The 17,780-nt window shown below is 37.1% G+C and overlaps 1 protein-coding gene across 18 annotated transcripts in view; it reads right to left on the bottom strand.

The window, feature by feature from the left end:
- Positions 1-5,447: 5,447 nt before the first annotated feature.
- Positions 5,448-17,780, bottom strand: part of LOC128191763 (uncharacterized) — a 63,144-nt gene continuing 50,811 nt past the window's right edge. For 15 of the 18 annotated variants that reach the window (XM_052864025.1, XM_052864036.1, XM_052864030.1 and 12 more), the window contains 20 exons: positions 16,227-16,394; positions 15,580-15,815; positions 13,985-14,038; positions 13,099-13,194; positions 12,318-12,543; positions 11,961-12,115; positions 11,395-11,687; positions 11,125-11,269; positions 10,796-10,941; positions 10,505-10,661; positions 9,901-10,067; positions 9,686-9,795; positions 9,383-9,552; positions 9,106-9,257; positions 8,447-8,760; positions 8,145-8,284; positions 7,887-8,042; positions 7,534-7,692; positions 7,249-7,370; positions 5,448-7,144 (listed from right to left, as the gene is read on the bottom strand). In XM_052864025.1, the coding sequence (XP_052719985.1) occupies positions 6,902-7,144; positions 7,249-7,370; positions 7,534-7,692; positions 7,887-8,042; positions 8,145-8,284; positions 8,447-8,760; positions 9,106-9,257; positions 9,383-9,552; positions 9,686-9,795; positions 9,901-10,067; positions 10,505-10,661; positions 10,796-10,941; positions 11,125-11,269; positions 11,395-11,687; positions 11,961-12,115; positions 12,318-12,543; positions 13,099-13,194; positions 13,985-14,038; positions 15,580-15,815; positions 16,227-16,394 (3,409 nt within the window). In that variant the 3' untranslated portion in view covers positions 5,448-6,901. The remainder of the gene's footprint in view (positions 7,145-7,248; positions 7,371-7,533; positions 7,693-7,886; positions 8,043-8,144; positions 8,285-8,446; positions 8,761-9,105; positions 9,258-9,382; positions 9,553-9,685; positions 9,796-9,900; positions 10,068-10,504; positions 10,662-10,795; positions 10,942-11,124; positions 11,270-11,394; positions 11,688-11,960; positions 12,116-12,317; positions 12,544-13,098; positions 13,195-13,984; positions 14,039-15,579; positions 15,816-16,226; positions 16,395-17,780) is intronic. The other 3 variants (XM_052864023.1, XM_052864026.1, XM_052864028.1) reach the window with 3 other exon arrangements.

A 17,780-nucleotide genomic window follows, 5' to 3' on the forward strand; every position in this document is an offset into this window, starting at 1 on the left:
TTAAGGAAAGAAAACAGAGAAATTGGAACTCCGAAGAGGACGGAAGAAGCACCCCCGGGATCTGTCCCGAGTGCCATACACCTCAGTGTTAAATTATATGTGAGGGCCCTTGATTGGTGAATAAATACATGTAAATATATTAAATATATGTGTACAGAATAAAATGTCCTACTTGATTCATATACACGTTGTGTTTTGATTCTTTATCAGGCACATTCTGTATACGTTGGCCAAGATTGCTTACTGTTCCAAAACTGGTACTGAAGGTTTTGTGATAAAAGATATATATATTCTACAAATCTTGGTGTAGTCATAAAATACCAATTTTATAAGCTTTGATACTGATTAAATGGTCAATACTAATATATTAGAAGAATTAAAGCAGTGAAACCTCCACGTAAAAATGGCAGGTTAAAATAGTGTTAACTCAAAGAAATAGTTGAAGATGGGGATAGATTCTATCGAGAAATACTAATAGGTATAAATGTTGCTTTTAACTTGCTTGATACTTTCAACTTAGAGTACTAAATTCTTTTTTAATAGTCATTATATAATATAATATATAATTATTTTTACTGGCAACCACTACTATATAAACTTATTTGGCGTTCTTCCTTAACCTGCTAGTCATTCCTTATATTCCCGTTGGACGGGATACAAAATTTATTTTAAAAAGCGGGTAGTATCACTAGGAAACTAATACGCTTTACCCTTGTTTGTCTGTCTGTAAAATTTAATCAGGTATATCAATGTTTTTAACCGTACAAGTGTGTTGCGATAGAAACTGTTTAATAATAAAATATGGCATATTTCACAAATTATATAATATTATTCCATAAATATAATTTGAATAATACACCAACTAGTAATTAACATAGTTGTTGAATTGAACAAAGATAAGTAGTTGATTTCTTTTATTTAGAAAACACAGTGACATATTTTTACTGTTAAACAAGGGAGGCGACTCTTTCCAACCATCTCAATTGATTATTGAGTAAAGTCGCGTACATTAAGCGTCTCAGCTTATATTGGCGCGTGTCTCATCTTTTATTTTATTTAAGTTATTCCATGGACTAAATTATTTTAAAATCAAAATCAAAAGAGAAGAGCAATACACAATATAATTATACATGTCGTATGTTTACACTTTTTAGAGTGTAACCCATGTGTAACATAAAAGTGGCGTCGCTACATTGTAAGCACGTGCTTAGACTTTTTTCTGAATCTCAATTTTTTTAAGGAAAAATTGCTATTTTTTTTATTGCAAATCCCGACAAACTCTTGCATTTCTGCCTAACTTTTCTAGAAGCATTCTGGCCAAGCTAGTAATAAACTTTTTGAAATATTGACCGACTAGCAACGTTACGTATAATGACTTATTTCTTCCCCTTGTGTGCAAGATATTTTTCTATCAAATATGTCGACATGCCAGATAAAAACGACACGCAAGATAGTTTTGTCAACATGCAACATGACTATTTTGACATGCAAGAAAATTGCAATCATATCAAAATTATTTAAAATCTTTTTTTTTTTTAAATCAAATATCATAGTGGCATATTTCTGCCCTATGTGTGCAAGGTTTTTTTCTGTCATATATGTCGATATGCAAGGTAGATATGTTGACATGCAGGATAGTTATGTCTACATGCAACATAGCTATGTTGACATGCAGGAAGATTGCAATCGAAGTATTATAAAAAAAAATCTTAGAAAATTTCGAATACTGCCCAAATGTGACTTCCAGCATGGTAGATGCTACTTATTTATTATTTGTTGCAACATTCACTACCTTTTGGAGGCTAATAGAAAAAAAAACAAGGATTAGTAAACTTTGAATTTACAGCGTGTTTTTACAGTATATTTTTTGTTCTTTAGACTTTTGCAACAAAATAAAAGATGAGACAATATGAAAAAATGATTGCAAAATATTAAAATCAATGACACTAAATTATACACGATTACTTAGATAAAATATCAAAACCTCCCACAAAGAGTCTTGATAACGTCCCATAACTTTGTTTTCAATTTAAAATTAACAAATAACTGCAAATTAGTCATTTGGTTTATTAACTACCCCATTATTTTTCTTTGCTAAATAGAGTTGGTTTTTAATACCATTTTACATTGAACTCACTAGTTTTTAATTAAGATATTAATGCACATGTATGTGAAAAAGTTTATGTTGATAATGTCAACACATTTATACCTCGCGTGTCACCATAACTAAGTCGCGTGTTGACATATGTAAATAAGTTGCATGTCGACATTAATAAGTTGCATGTCGACATAAATAAGTTGCATGGCGACATAAGTAAGTTGCATGTCAACATAATATTTATTTCGCATGTCGACATTACTAAGATGCATTTTCACATTAACTAGTTGCATGTACATGTTGACATGATATGTTAAATTGCATGTCAACATATTTTCTCGCATCTCAACATGAATAAGTTGCATGTCAACATGAATAAGTTGCATATCGACATAAGTTGCATGTAGATAATTTATCTCGCATGTCGACAATAATAAGTCTCATGTCGACATAAAGAAGTTGCATCTAGCACGTTGGCAGTCCCATTTGGGCAATATTCGAAATTTGTTTTAGATTTTTTATTATGTTTATATGATTGCAATTTTTATGCATGTCAACATAATTATGTTGCATATTGACAAAACTATCTTGCATGTCAACATATTTATATCTCATGTCAACATATTTTGTAGAAAAATAACTTGCATACAGGGGCATTTAATATGCCACCATAGTTAGGAACAGTGTATGTTCATTATCACAAATGGCATTTCTCGTGATTGTTTTTACGAAAATATAAAATCAAATTCAAACCGATTGCTTGCTGTAATGACTGTTAACATTGCATACAAATAACTATAGTTGTATGATTAAAAGGAGACAGACAAAAACATTTGCATATATGTATATTTACATGATTTTTGTGCATCAATATCTAGCAAAGATTGCAAAAAAAAAACAAAACAAACAAACAAAAACCGAAAAAGTTCTGTCTGTAGATTTCCTTTCACGGTGGTGTCATGTTGTAAATTTTGTATTTACAACTAATTTTCATGTTGTAAATTTTGTATTTACTGCCACCCGGTAAATTCAAAATTTACAACATGACAGTGGCTTCCTCCCGGCCATCATCTATATACGGACGCTGTACCGTTTCCGGTTATACCTCCTTGTTTTTCAGGTGTGCACGGGAATGTAACATCTGCCGGGAATGTTACATCTGCTATTTGAAACCATTCCTCGCAGGCGCATGAGAATTAAGCATCATTTAATTAACCTTCAGTTAAAAGCCAATCAAAACATATGTGGCGTTGTTCAAAGCGTCATATAGTAACACGTAATAAGAAAAAAAAAACGAGATTGGGATTGGGAAATATCGTAATGTTTGAATCATGTGTACCTTTATAGCCAACCCTCCATCTTCGTTATCCAAGGGTTTAAGATCCGCTCCGCTCCAATGTTAACGTTTTCGTGCATGGGTATGATGACAGAACTATGCCACCATACATAGTTTTAAAAAAAGTTTGTATGTGCTTATATGCAAAGTTATTTCCCTTTATAACATAATCTTATTGAGATTAATACGTAATTATTCTTTTGCAATTGTTTAGAAATTTATTTTGAATTTGCCATATTAATTTTTGTTCGTAATTTTTTTTAAATATAAAAAACAATTGACCAACTCAAGAAATTGTGTTAAATGAAACATGTTAACAATTTTTACACTGTTGATATTTTTAAAAAGGGATTATATAGATCGAAAATGCAAATCATCTCAGGATAGACGGACGGAACGGGTCGGAACACTTATTGTGTAATACCCGCATTAAGAAATGTAATTTTGGACCCCGACTTAGTCGGGAAATTTCATGTGCAATGTAAATAGAAGACGTTATCTTAGTCTTTGGTCAATGCGTGGTACATTATACTATTTAAAACGGATAAATGGAAAGATTGATGACAATTTTGTTTATTTTATTCACAGGGACTCGGTTGTCAGATACTGAAATTTATTATTTATTTACTTGTTTCCAAATTAAAAAAATCAAAAAAATGGTCATTCAATAAATGTTATGCAGGATTTAAATAAAATCCACCATTAAAATTGCCCTTTATCGTCGTTTTAATAAAAAAAAAACGTGTATCATATGTATACAAATGTTTAAGTGTCTGACAACCGAGCCCCTGTGGGACAGATTATAGATAAATGATATAAGTGTAGCATTTGCATTTGTAACTATTTTTTTTGAAGATAAAGATTCATTCAAGCAAGTGGTCCAGTTATACCCGACAGGTTGGCAGTTCGAAACACTGAGCGGCAGTCATTATTTTTTTTTTTTTACATGCATGAGTGTACGCACAAAAGCAAGATATTCGTCATATATTTTACATATTTTACTTACTATTAAACTAAAAGTAAATCCTCGTAGGTTAAATACACAGGCACTTGACGTCAATATTTTATGGGTCCACGCTTGACTGTGAGCATTGAGGACAATTTGCACCACTGAACTATTGAATTTGGCAGAAGTTGGTGAGAAAGGGTTAATCAAAATAATTAGATTAAAAAAAACACTTTTAACTAAGTTTACACTGGGAATTATGTCACATCAGTAGACGTATCCAAGCCAATTCAGGATGTTTTATAAAAGCAAATTATCCAACCAGTAAAACGTTAGGTATATAATGTGCAATTTCCCATACTCTTTCTTTCTTTCTTTTTTTTTGGGGGGGGGGGGGGGTGTTGGGTGTTTTTTTTTTATATTTTGGGGGTTTTTTTTGTTTTGGAAAAGGGGTTGTTGTATGCATGGTGCCTCCAACAGAGAGATCACCGTGGGTGTACTTCAAGTCTATTTCTAAATGTGACAGGGTACCCTCTATTAAGTAAGGAATTATAATTATTGAGGCCTTGCTCTGCGGGCGCCCTATGGTGATCAGTAAGTTTGTCCGTCCTTCCTTCCGTCCATTCTTCCGCCCATGCATCCTTCTGTCCATCTAAAAAATTTCCAGAGCATCTCTTTTTCCCTCTTTGCCCAATCTTACTCATACTTTACCCACAGAGTGTTTTTGGATAAAGGGTGTGCAGTGACCTTGAATCATGCTTCTAGGTCGAAGCTGAAGGTCATAGCAGAATTATATGAAAAAACCTTGTCTGGAGTATATCTTCTCTCCCCTTGGTCCAATCTGGCTCAAACTTCACTCACAGAGTGCCTGTGGTCAAAAGGTGTGCAGTGACCTTGAATGAAGTTTGAAATTTATGGTCATCCTGCCTCCCTAAATACCCAGCAATCTGAGGGTCAGGCTCCGACAGGCCCAGCAATCTGAGGGTCAGGCTCCGACAGGCCCAGCAATCTGAGGGTCAGGCTCTGACAGGCCCACTGCATGGTTAACAGAAAACAATAACAACAGATGACATCTTTGTAACAATTTACTTTGGAAGCACTTTTTATACAAAAGAACAATACAGACATTAACAATATATTCATGTATACAAACAGGCATAGGGCTCTACCACTAAAATAAGATCACAGTTGCTTAAGGAATAAATTGCTAGCATCAGTAAGTATAGACCCAGAAATCTCATAGGCATGTCCTCCTAGCCGGGTCCATGAACTTTTACATAAGTTAGAGAATACAATATATGCATAAATATAATCTCTGAAAAACCCAACAAGTTTTAACTTAAGCTGAAAGTTATGGTTGCATATTGATAAAAAGAAAGAAAAAAAGGGCTGAATTTTTAAATTAAAAAAAAAACAAAACAGTAAACTGGCCAATAATTCAAGCAATTGCAAATCTGAATTGTTGAAAACTTGATAAAATTTAACAAGCTTTGCTTATAAAATACCAAATGAAACATCCCAATGCTTTTTCCTAAGGTCAAAATTGTTGGAACAAATCTCTGTAAATCAAAATATAGGTTTTGTCCAAGAAAGTTATTGTACACACAGAACTAAATAAAAACACTGGTTATTTCTAACAAAGCCGAGGTGTTAAATGCTTCAATGGATTTGGCAGTGAATAAAATTCTTCTGGAAACAGGAAATAGAGTAATGGATATCATTCCTTGAAAAACAAAAGAAACTAAATGAGTACAAGGATTAAACTGGGGGAGTTAGGAGAAATATCTGAATGGTTAAAGTCAGAGAAAAGTTGGATAAGTCATTGAATAAAATTTCTGTAAAAAGCTGAGCGGGTGCGCGATATGTTACGGGGACCTCACACATACACAGCGATATAGAGACAGCACCAGGAGTCCACCCAGCCCGGCTGGGGGAGGAGGAAGATTTGTACATCTTTGGTACACAAACATACATGAAAGACATTTCTCTCAGAATATTGCAGTTCATACAGTAGGCCAATGATCACTGTGTGGATTGCTGTTCACAGAAAGCTTGTGGTTTTGTAATGAGCGGATGGTTAATGATAGGTGTACTTATTCTTACAAGGTAATGCCAACATAGTTCTTCATTCCATGTTAAATATCAGAATGACTAGTTTGAGGGATATGGATCAACATTTAAGGTACTCTTCAATAATTTTGTTCACATAAGAAAATGCAGTGTGCTCTCTGAGTTTACAACATCTGTTCAAAGGTGTATTAATCTGAATGACTTCAACAAATGGGAGTGGCATATGAAATCAATTGCTTTCTTGTACTATTAACTGCTCTCACATAATTAGTCTAAACAAACATGGATTTCTTGTTTCAATTGGACTTCATGTTGTAGCTTGGGTTCGGTTCAATGTATGGATTTGTTCACTATCACCATGGCAACTGTTTGGGGGAACCACCATCGTAGCTATGGATTGGTTTACTGCTAGGTTTACAGAGCTGTCATTTTTGTACCCTAATGGCCGCCTTTAGAACAGTCCCACTTGTTGTTTGATTTTGTCTTGTTTCCACTGCGGTAGTTTGTAAAACTCTTCACGAGAGATCTCCATTATTTCCTCAAATTCCTCATCATCCAGATAGGATTCGAGGCGTTTTGCATCCACTCCTTCAGGGAGGTCATCTTCCAGCAGTTCTTCGTACGTGTAGCGGGTCTTTGTCATTTTCCCCAGTATATCCTCCAGTGAAGTCATCTCTCCATCTTGTTTACCATCCTGCACACCACAAAGTAAGATATTGTCATTTGTCAGGTCTAAAACTTAATAAAAATTTAACTTTCTATGAAAGAATTAAATTATGATGAGCAGAAGATGCTTACCCTGAGGTTGAGAGTTTTGGCAGATTCATCCACATCCCAGTATGGGAAAAGATTGGTAAAATCCAGAGGCTCCAGACCAGCATACACTGCTACAGCCTTTGGGGGTGACTCTGGATTCTTCTCTACAATGGCAAGTACAAATTTCATCAGCACTTAAATTTCATATTCCAAATGGCTCCTATCCCAGTTGTTAAACAGATACATCTATATTCTCATCTGTGGTACACTTGCACAAAAAATGAACAATACTCTGAAAGTTTATTAAACTTGGACTATAATGTCTACCTTTACAATAATGAAGGGCAGTTTCTATTGCACATTTGCGGTCGGCACTGAATCGGGATTTGGCGGAGCCTGTGTGGACATTCTCTACCTCAGCGTCAGCTTCCTTCCACCAGCCATGCCAGAGGTATACAATGTTGTCATCATCAACCAAGAATAAACCTGAAAAGGCAAAGGAAATCATCTCTAACTGTGCCATTACCCCCACACTACATGTAGCTTGGCAAAATTGTGACTGAGGGTGTTTGGAGAATTGAAAAGAAACGTTTTGTTTTATGAATGTTTTTATTCAGGAAGTGTGGTGTAGAGTGTATGACTGCTGGTGAATCCTTCGAATTAACCAGGCCCTCACTCACCCGGTTGAGACACATTATACAGGTCTGCCTGGAGGACAGGAAACGGAGTGCTGAGATCGGGGGACCGGGAGGGATTCAGAATCTCGTGGACGTCAAAGTTACCCGAAACACTGGTCATGTGGAACACACGTAAGGTGTAATCGTAAGGTGTGGGATCTGAATGGAAAAGAATCAACAATATAACTTCAATTCATTACCTTATTACTTAATATTTGAACAACATATTCACAAGTCTTACATGGGTACCTAATGACTTACCTGTCAGGTGAGAGCAGTAGAGTGACCTTGTATTTGCCTTGACCCCCAGGGCTGACCATAACTCGGGTTTTTCAGATCCCTCCTCCATCTCAGTGATCAGAATGTAGATGCCTTCCTTGACTCCAACCTCCAGTGGACACCTTCAAGGAGAAATTGTTTATCGTAAACACAAACTACACACTATCTATCAACACCAAAGCATGGAATTCCTTCACCATAAATGTGCATTGCATAAAATTAATTATCACACGAAAAAGACTATACAACAAGGAAGCATTGCTGATGTCTTGGGAATCACTTACTTGTCCTTGAGTCTCTCTGCTGCCTTGGAGGCCATCTCTCTACAGTGGGGTGGAGACTTACAGCCGTGCCACACAAACATCAGGCCCGACTTGACGTTCAGCATGATGAAGGAGGCTCGACTCCGCAGTCTGTCTGCACCCATAGGGATCTCGATCAGACAGGTCTCGTTCTCATACTCGCCGCGCACGCAGTAACAGCGCCACGCCCCCTGAGTGTTGGTGGCCTCATCTTCACGCTTCCCAATGTGAGTTATCATTCTCCCCTTAAACAGATTCAGGAAACACGGCATCTCTTTCCCTTCCGCCACTCGGACCTACAACACAGATTTCATTTCATCAAAAGTATAGCACAGACAACATTGCCAATTAGTCATAACCAACATGTCAACTACATCGTCCTAAATCTTTATTTTACACTTACTGTATACAGTGAAATATCCGCCCTTGTTTTCTTTTTGCCCTTTTCACCCTTAATGTCAATGGGCGAATTTAAAACTGGGCAAATTCCAATCTCTAAAATTATCTCTCTGCAGAATTCAAGAGGGAGCAAAACTGTTTGCAAGTGTAAATGGACAAAAATTACACAAGGTGAAAATAACCCTGTATACAGTATTTCTAGCCCCCAGATTCGTGTGAGACACGGTGCGCTGTATGATTACCTGGGGTCCTCGCTCCTCATCCAGTTCCACTGTCATCAGAGCAGACGCTCCCTTTTCATTGATGGTTGAGTTCTTTCCTTGCCAGAAGAAATAGGCGCACCTCTCGCGTCCCACTAAAGACTTTCTAGACTGTGTACCCTTCAAGTTCATTCCTGCAAGCACATACAATAATGCCATACTTAAACCCAAATTTGTGACTAATGTTTGTTATAAACAAATTGAAGGTACTTAATTTTATGTTTTACAAATAGAACAGTGAGAGTGCAGGTAAGCTCACCTTTACTTGTAATCATGTACTGCCACCTGACGACATACGTGTCTCCATCGTGAAACTGACCAAAGCTGGGCTGCGGCATCTTGTAATGCTCGTACTCCAACACATGCCACACGGTCACTCCAAGAGTCACGATGTCTTGCTCTCTGATAAACCCCTCCATATCCTCATGCCTAAAAAAAGATTTTCATATTGATTACAAGATAGAACGGCAATTCACAGGACAAGTAAGCACAGACAGAGACTGGTGGCAGTGTTTCCATATAATCGGATGTCACATAAACCAGAGAAAAGTGCCGTACATACCAGACATTTCCTCGTCCTACATTGGATCCCTCGAGGACAAGTGACACAGCCCCTTTGTTGACGGGAATCATCAGCTTGGCATCATATGGTTTCAATTCTGTCAGATCCGTCTAAAACAGTCACAGCTCAGTCTTAGTTTTGCACAGAAATTCAATAAGAAGAGCACTGATAAGATACGGAATGCAACAGCATTTGTCAGTTCTTCTCATATCTACCTTGCTTCCAGCGTCCAGACTTTTGACCTTGATGAGCCGAGAGGTGTCCGGCCAATCAGAGAACTTCTCTCTAAACAGGATGGTTTCCATATTCTGGTTGACCTTACCAAACAGACACCAGGCCGGCCTCTCTTTGGCTGCAGCAGGCATTCCCCCCATCTCCTCAGCTGTCAAACAGAACACACACAGTGAGTATGCAGAGGGTCTACTGATTCTATGGTACATTTGTATTTCTGATGCAAAATTTTGAAAAAAGGACAACATGAAAAGCTCTTTGTTCGTAATTCCTTGGGTAAACATGAAAAGCAGCAATAAAAACAGGGCTTCATAACAGGAACCAAAATAAAATGGCTGAACATTTACATCTCAAGAACTTTCTGGAGCAAAAGGATCAACAATCTGGGCTTGTCTTGTTAGTAAAGTTTGGTTCAGAGACACACGTTTAAAATCAGCTTGTCTGCTGTTTGACAACAAATATATACGGTATATATCTAGTAAATTGGGTGATTGTTAATGAACATCTTGAACAATGAATACCACAGAATAAACAATCAATCAAAGGCTTGAAAGTACTTGTAAACAAAAACCATGGAGGACAACTCACTGGATAGCGGGGACATTGGGTTTATGTCGCATGCACTGTAGTCATAACCTTTCTCATACAACTGTCGCGCTAGTTTAACCCCCATTTTACGTCTCTCAGGTTTGACAGCCTTTCCTTGCCAGACGTAGAGTTCAGTCCCAAAGTCAAAGACAAGCACCTGTTTAAGACAATAGAGACATCAGAAATCTCTCCATATAATGTATTGAAAATTGCTATACAATTCAGTGTTGTTTAGCGAGATGAATCGATAGATTATTCTTATTTCCTCTATACTGATCTAGTAGAACTGACCTGGTCCTTTTTGAGCATTTCTTGTTTGGGCTGACCACCCCAGTATTCCTGATAGGGCACCAGAGAGTTGTTCTCCAGCTTGTACACCATATTGGACGCCATGATGTGGTTCTCATACAGCTCGTCTTCCTCGGTGGGACCCGCAGCTACAAACAACAACACATACATTGTGGTGTTTATCATTCACCTCTCAATAATATCTACTTATATCTGTAACGAGGCATTCTCCAGTAGATATATTGACAAAAGTTTATTTTAGCCACACCTTAATGATGTGGGTTTATTTTCCCATTACAAACCTTAACCATGGTACACAGTTTCACACTTACATGATATAGTTTTGAGTCCCCCAATGGCTGACCAGAATTTCTTCCCAGTCCCTAGATGGTGTCGCTTTTCCTCCACGGTTTCCACCAGTGTGGCCTTGGTGCCCAGGTCTTTCTTCTGGACAATGAAGGTGGCAATGTCTGCAGCCTACAGAAACCAAACACATCTCACCAACATATTCATATCATTAAAAAACAATCATTTTAATTTTACCATAGATGATGTTTTCAGTTATTGACGATGACAAAGGTGATTCAACATGTCACTCCTACCTTGGCCTTCTCAATGACATTGGCAAACTCTCCCACCCAGGTAATGACTTTGTCTGGAGTGACCAGGATGTAGCAGTCTCCGCTGTTTATGGATTTAGCTGACGGCTCCACTAAGCGGATTTGAACCTTGCGCCTTCCTTTGACATGGATCAGCATTAGGTCCTTGTATGGATCAAGGCGGGAGGGCAGACCCATGCCGGGCTCCCCAGTCTTACGTAATGACACACGGGCAAAGTTCTCTTTGCTGGCTAAGCCTGCCAGTGCTGCCTCAGCGAAACCAGCTTTATCTGCAACTATAAGTAAACAAGAGAAAGAATTAACAAGAGAATTTTTCAGTAACCAGAGAATAAAGATTCTACATAAACAAAAACAAAAATTAAAATTCTACATTAACCAGAAAGTTAGATTCATACATTGACCAGCGAATAAGAATTCCATTTTCTTCGAAATTATTTGAGGTCAGTTATCAATATGACATTGAAGGTAAAAAGGATAAAATAATCTGTGTCTATAAAATCTTCCTTATCATGTCATTATTACTATAAGTTTAATTCATAATCCCTTACTTTTCTCTTTTTGTTTGCGTCTGATCTCCAGTTCTGCGTATCCCATTTTGACCTCTTCGTACTCTGTTCTGATCTCTACTGAAGTTGTCTTCAGTGGATTTCTGACCGAGGTCGCGTGTTTACGCTTTGGACGAATCTTTCTCATAGTAGGTAACCTATATATACAAAGGTTAAAACAAACTTAATTTTAGAAACTGTTTATTAAAAACAATTACATAAGAAACCAGATTTGATAAACCGGTATTGTTTTAATGACATCAATGTGTATCAAAGTGTTCACAGTCTATTCACATTAAAAGTAAGTTAGTTTGTGCCTTACTGTTTTATTTAGGAATTTATTACCACAGCTTCACTTACATGTCATTAGCAATGATGAAGAGCTCGTTAAAGTCTTCCACAGTGACATCAATCTTCTCATGAACCTCTGAAGTTTCTGAGGAATGTCTGAAGAAGGACTTGAGGACTTCATCATCCATAGAGGGGACCTCCACCTTCACTGGCGCCTTCACCTCCTCTGCTGCCATGGTGATGCCCACTTTCACTTCCTTTGGTTTGGCCTCGGTTTCAGCCTCTACCGGAGGACCTAGCAGAAAAAACACGAAATTAGCCACACTGAAGATCATTCCTCATCTGACCAACAGCCTCAGCCTTGCAACAGACGGTCTAGTATCTACTAATATCTAGTTCTCTAATGATGATCTCTTAATTCAAGCAGAAACTGAAGTATCTCTACTTTATAACATGTGATTATCATACACATTGACGTGAATAAAATAAAACTGTATAATGACGATAGCGTGTTATTTGTAGTACACTAAATATAGATGTAAATACTTCGAAGAGCAAAATCTATTCACCACCAAAGCAATTAGTGCATTTTTAGTGCCAGTATAGTTGGATGTAAATGAATACAATTTCAATCAATTTATATATAGTCCAGCCCAATCATGTATGATCATATTCCTTTATGATGAATTACAAAATGAATAAATTATTTAAACAAATTACATCAAATTAGTGAATACAGATGTATTATGAGTACTGAATTCCCTTTATGATGGTTATACCTACTCTGGTCCTTGCTGACCTCTAGGTGACCTTTAGGTGACCTCTGGTTTTCTGTGACGTGATCTCTTACCTGATATGATTGTCTTTGGAAGGGGGATTTTTGGCAAGTCTCGTGTAGGGGTCGAAGGTGACAAGATATCGGGGGAGCCGGACTCAGATTCGGACTCTGTAAAATGAATGCACAGTGCTCCGTGTGTTAGGTGATGTCCACAAAAAGCCTGGCCAATCATCATTAATGAGGTGATACCATCTCCTCAGCATTCTAAGCATTTCTCCGATATATCATGTGTCAACACCAGTTAAAGAGTTTTATTCCGCTCTTGATTGGAAATTTGACTGAATTTTCATTGCATTATTTTTGTTCCGTTATTATGAATTTGAAATCTAAAATCCAAATAATATGATAGTGTTTGTCTTCCATTCAAAATTCAATTCTTCAATTTATTGTAGTTTTCTTTCAATGTTTTTAGCAATCTGATTTTTGAAATGCTTTGAATTGCTGAGAGTGATACAACAGTGACTAGCTGATTATATAATTAAAGCAAGCAAATCATTCATTAAACACCCTTTATACAATCAATCGTAGACCCTTGTTACCCTGGCATTCCAAACAAGTCACTACTAATGATACATAATGTTTACAAATTACTAAACTCCACCCATGCTTAACGGCATCAGACATATTCTTACTTTAATATAATCTCTCTCAGACAACATTAACTCCCTGACATGTACTTTTTCAAGTAATGAGAGGAATTTATTTACATCCTCAATTTTTAGTTATATGCCCCTAATTTGATTTTAAAATTTTAGAGAAGCTGTGAAAGTGACCACAGCACACAGTAGAGAATGAGTTAACACAGCACGCTGTATACATCTGCTGTATATAATTGTCTGAGTAGCAACAACACTGTATACATATTAAGGGTGTTCACCACAGCACAAAGGGAGAGTACCTCGCTTGGATCGCTCCCTCAGCTTCTTCATCAATGGACTCTCCTCCACTTGACCTGTAAAACGAGAAAGTTCAAAATGAGGCTCAACATAATACAAAGACTATATTAAAAATATGTGTTGATGCCCAAACAAAATATACGGTAAAGAGCATAAATGAAGAAAACAAGTTGCTGTCCTTTAAAAAAGGACTACAATACGTGGACCATTTGCATGTGTTTCCAACGAAAACGTGAAAGCCTTAAGATTATCAGAGATTCCACCAACTCTAGCCCTCTGCTTTTAACCACTAAATTTGTACGTTGTATTACGTATACATGTATGTATAGCTCTGACTTTTTAGCTCAGAATTTAAAGGATTCATATTTCTGAAATAATTATGATCTATCTATGAATGAAGTTTGCATAAATAGTATCAGGCATTCGGTGAATTCTATTATTTGTGCACACATTACGATTCGCACTACTTTGTTAACTATGTAGTGACAGCTTTGTGTAAATTAAAAATTTCATATTTTGATGCATTTTTCTTGAGATTTAAACTTTTATAGTGACATAATTATTCAATCATACTTAAATGCTTAAAAAAAATTAATCAGGAAGTTCTTTAGCCTCGCCTAATATAAATGTAAAGTTAAGTTACATGTGTATTCGGTAAACAACAAAACATTGCAAATTATGCTATTTGATGCATGTTGTAGTTTCGGCATAACATTAACTTATTTCATAATACTGATAGTTCATATCACATGCCAATCATTTCTTTAAAAGGAATACTTTGTTTCTGTACTGTTTACCGACAACTTTACAATTACAGCGCCTTTGAACTTATGTGTGCATATGGCACGGAATCCCGATCCCGATTCAGATAAACGTGTGCTAGCCTGGTTCCCTGAGCTACCCATTACGCACAGGAACCAGGCTAGCTCATTCGAGGCTGAATTTTCCCCATAGCATCCGGTTTAACCTTGCTTATATATTTTCTGTGTGGACCTCAGGGTCCACGCAATAAAGTTGCTCCAACATGACACAAATAGTGTGAACATAATACCCAATGATGTTCCAAAATAATACAAGAAGTGTAAAAATTCACTAATCAAAATATGCCTTGAGTCACAAATTTGATATGAAGAGCTTACACAAAGTACATAATGCAAGTTCAACCAAAGTTCACAGTGAAGTACTGATTGTGTAATCAAAGTACATAAAATACAAGAGTGGAACCAAAGTGCCTTGGTCCCACCCAAGGAAGGAACACCAAGTACTTGTAGACTAACAGATGTGCAATTATAATCAAAGGCATCCATCAAATGAAAATATATCAAACATTGTTTTACTGTAATTTTCAATGATCAAGAATATTCATACTGTTTGATGTTCTTTCTGTACAGATGATGATGTTAGTAATTTAAAAGGTTCAGTCCCATTATAAATAATTTATAGCGTGCAAGTTTTTTCAACTTCTAGAGCAAAGCTGAGAACCAACGCTGCATTTCTTTAATATCATTTTAATTGAATTCAACGATTAGTCAGCCCACACTCCCGTGGATAGATCACCCATCAACCCACACTCCTTTGGAGAGCCCCACCCACTCACCAGCCAGTTTATGGGCCACCGTGAACCGCTTGGCATCGTTCTCCTCCACGCGGCCCTTCCAGCCGATCTGCGAGGTCTCCAGCAGGTTGAGTCGGTCAGCGATGCTGTGAGGGCGGGGGGCATCCAGAGCCCTCTTCTCCCTTAGCTTGACCTCCACCTCCTCCGCCTGAAGTTCGGCTGGCTTGGACACCCGCTTCTTCCATTCCTCCTCCCCACTCTTTTTCAACAGACTTAACCTTAACAAAACATTTATATGATAAATAAGTTTTGAATAATTAATTTTTGTGACACTGATGATATTAGGGGGTAAAATTACGTCCAACACATGTTGTTTTGCTTGTCTTTTCATATAACATTATTTGCCCTCTGTTATCCCTTACTTTTCTCACTTCCTGAACATGAAGTGTAGGGCCTAACCACTTCCTGAATATCGAGTGTTGCCCACAGTTGATAATAAATTCAGCACAATCTCTCATTATATGACTATTGATATAAATTATATTGATATCGATGACTGATATTGATATACTCTGTACCTGTCTTTGACTACTGATATTGATAACTGATATTTATCTCCTCTGTACCTGTCTTTGAATACTGATATTACTGGTACTATAACATTGATACAACTGACATTGACTTTGTACCTGTCTCTGACGGAGACTTTGACTTCCGAGGACTGGCCCCCCTCAGCCTCTCTCTTCTCCTCGGGTGTGATAGGCTGAGTCTTGTGGCGTGTCGCCCCGTAGCGGAGTTTGGGAGACCCTTCAGGAGATTTTTCTGGGGAGGTCTTGTCATTTGGCTGGGTCAGGAATCTAAATTGTACAAAAACTACTAATACAAGGAAAATGATGATTTCTAGATTAGTATTTAAACCATGCAGTATAATAGTATTATACTATAACAATTATAATAAGATTATAATAATACACAAAAGTAGCAGTAAAATGTATGCATCAAAAATCAAAATTGAAAACGGGGTCAATCTCAACTCTCTGATGCACTTCATATATCAATGACAATATAAAGCCACAGATATAGACACTCATGCTGAGTTCATATATCCAATCACCCAGTGATGAAGTTCACATAAATCTATATGTCAAACAAATCAATGCTGCATATGTCTTGATCCACTAAATCTCACAAAAGAATGAAAAGATTTTCACAACAGACAAACCTTGCAGGGGAAGACTTTGTTTTAGATTCCAATTTCTGTTTTGATTTGTTGGATTTCGATTCAAATTTCAGGATAAGGTTAGCAATCATATCCTGTCCAAACTTGGGCATTTTCGCAGTATGTAAGGACCAATCCTACATCCACGACGTCTACACAGGGAATCGAATGCACAATGAAAACAAAATGTCACTGCGCTGGTGAGTCTATATCACATTATTTTTTCTCACTGATACTAATCCCCAACTGAGCTCTCTTTTACTAACTACAAGCACCACCGCTAACATCCGTGCGGTTTCCTGTTTGCTGCTACGACCGTCTAGTTAGCCGGCCTTACATCCGAATCATCGCACTGACTTTAACTTGATCAGTCTTGCTTAAAATGTAAAATCAACTCATCCAGGGATAAGCTTTTGCCTGTCTCTTTTTAGTGCAGGAAACAAGCTTCACAAACCAATCGCTGGACCTTTTCCTCCCAGAGTTACATTGATGTGCAATTATAAAACACCCTCTAATTGTAATTACGTGTAAACCGTCATTTCTGATAATCCCTTATCCTCCACATAACATTGCCAAAATTTTTAATTCCTAATGAAACACTTAATATTGTACGCTGTATATAAAAACCCATCATTTGACACTTCCTGTAAAATCTGCACACACAGATAAATTTAGTACATTTTATGAAAACACTGTAAAATAACAATTAAGTAACGAAAGGCCCGGGTATCTATGTGTGTCCTCTATTTCCTGTTATCCATAAATAGGCGTAAAATCTCCATTTCCTGAGGGACAAATTGCTCTCTAATAGTCGGCTGGCCTTTGTGTGAGTTTATAACTTTATAACTTTAGAGAGTTTATAACTTTCACGCAGGCCTAAGTAAACTAATAAACTTGATTGCAGTTCAATATGACTATCAGTCTGGGCTGAGTGTACATTGTGTCCTGGGGCCCCCCACAGGGATTTGTTGACATAAGATGGTGTAGATTGTCTGGCCAAAGGTAACACAGAAGAAAATAAAAT

Source organism: Crassostrea angulata, chromosome 7 (assembly GCF_025612915.1).
Source record: "Crassostrea angulata isolate pt1a10 chromosome 7, ASM2561291v2, whole genome shotgun sequence".
In the NCBI taxonomy this organism is placed as follows: domain Eukaryota; kingdom Metazoa; phylum Mollusca; class Bivalvia; order Ostreida; family Ostreidae; genus Magallana; species Magallana angulata.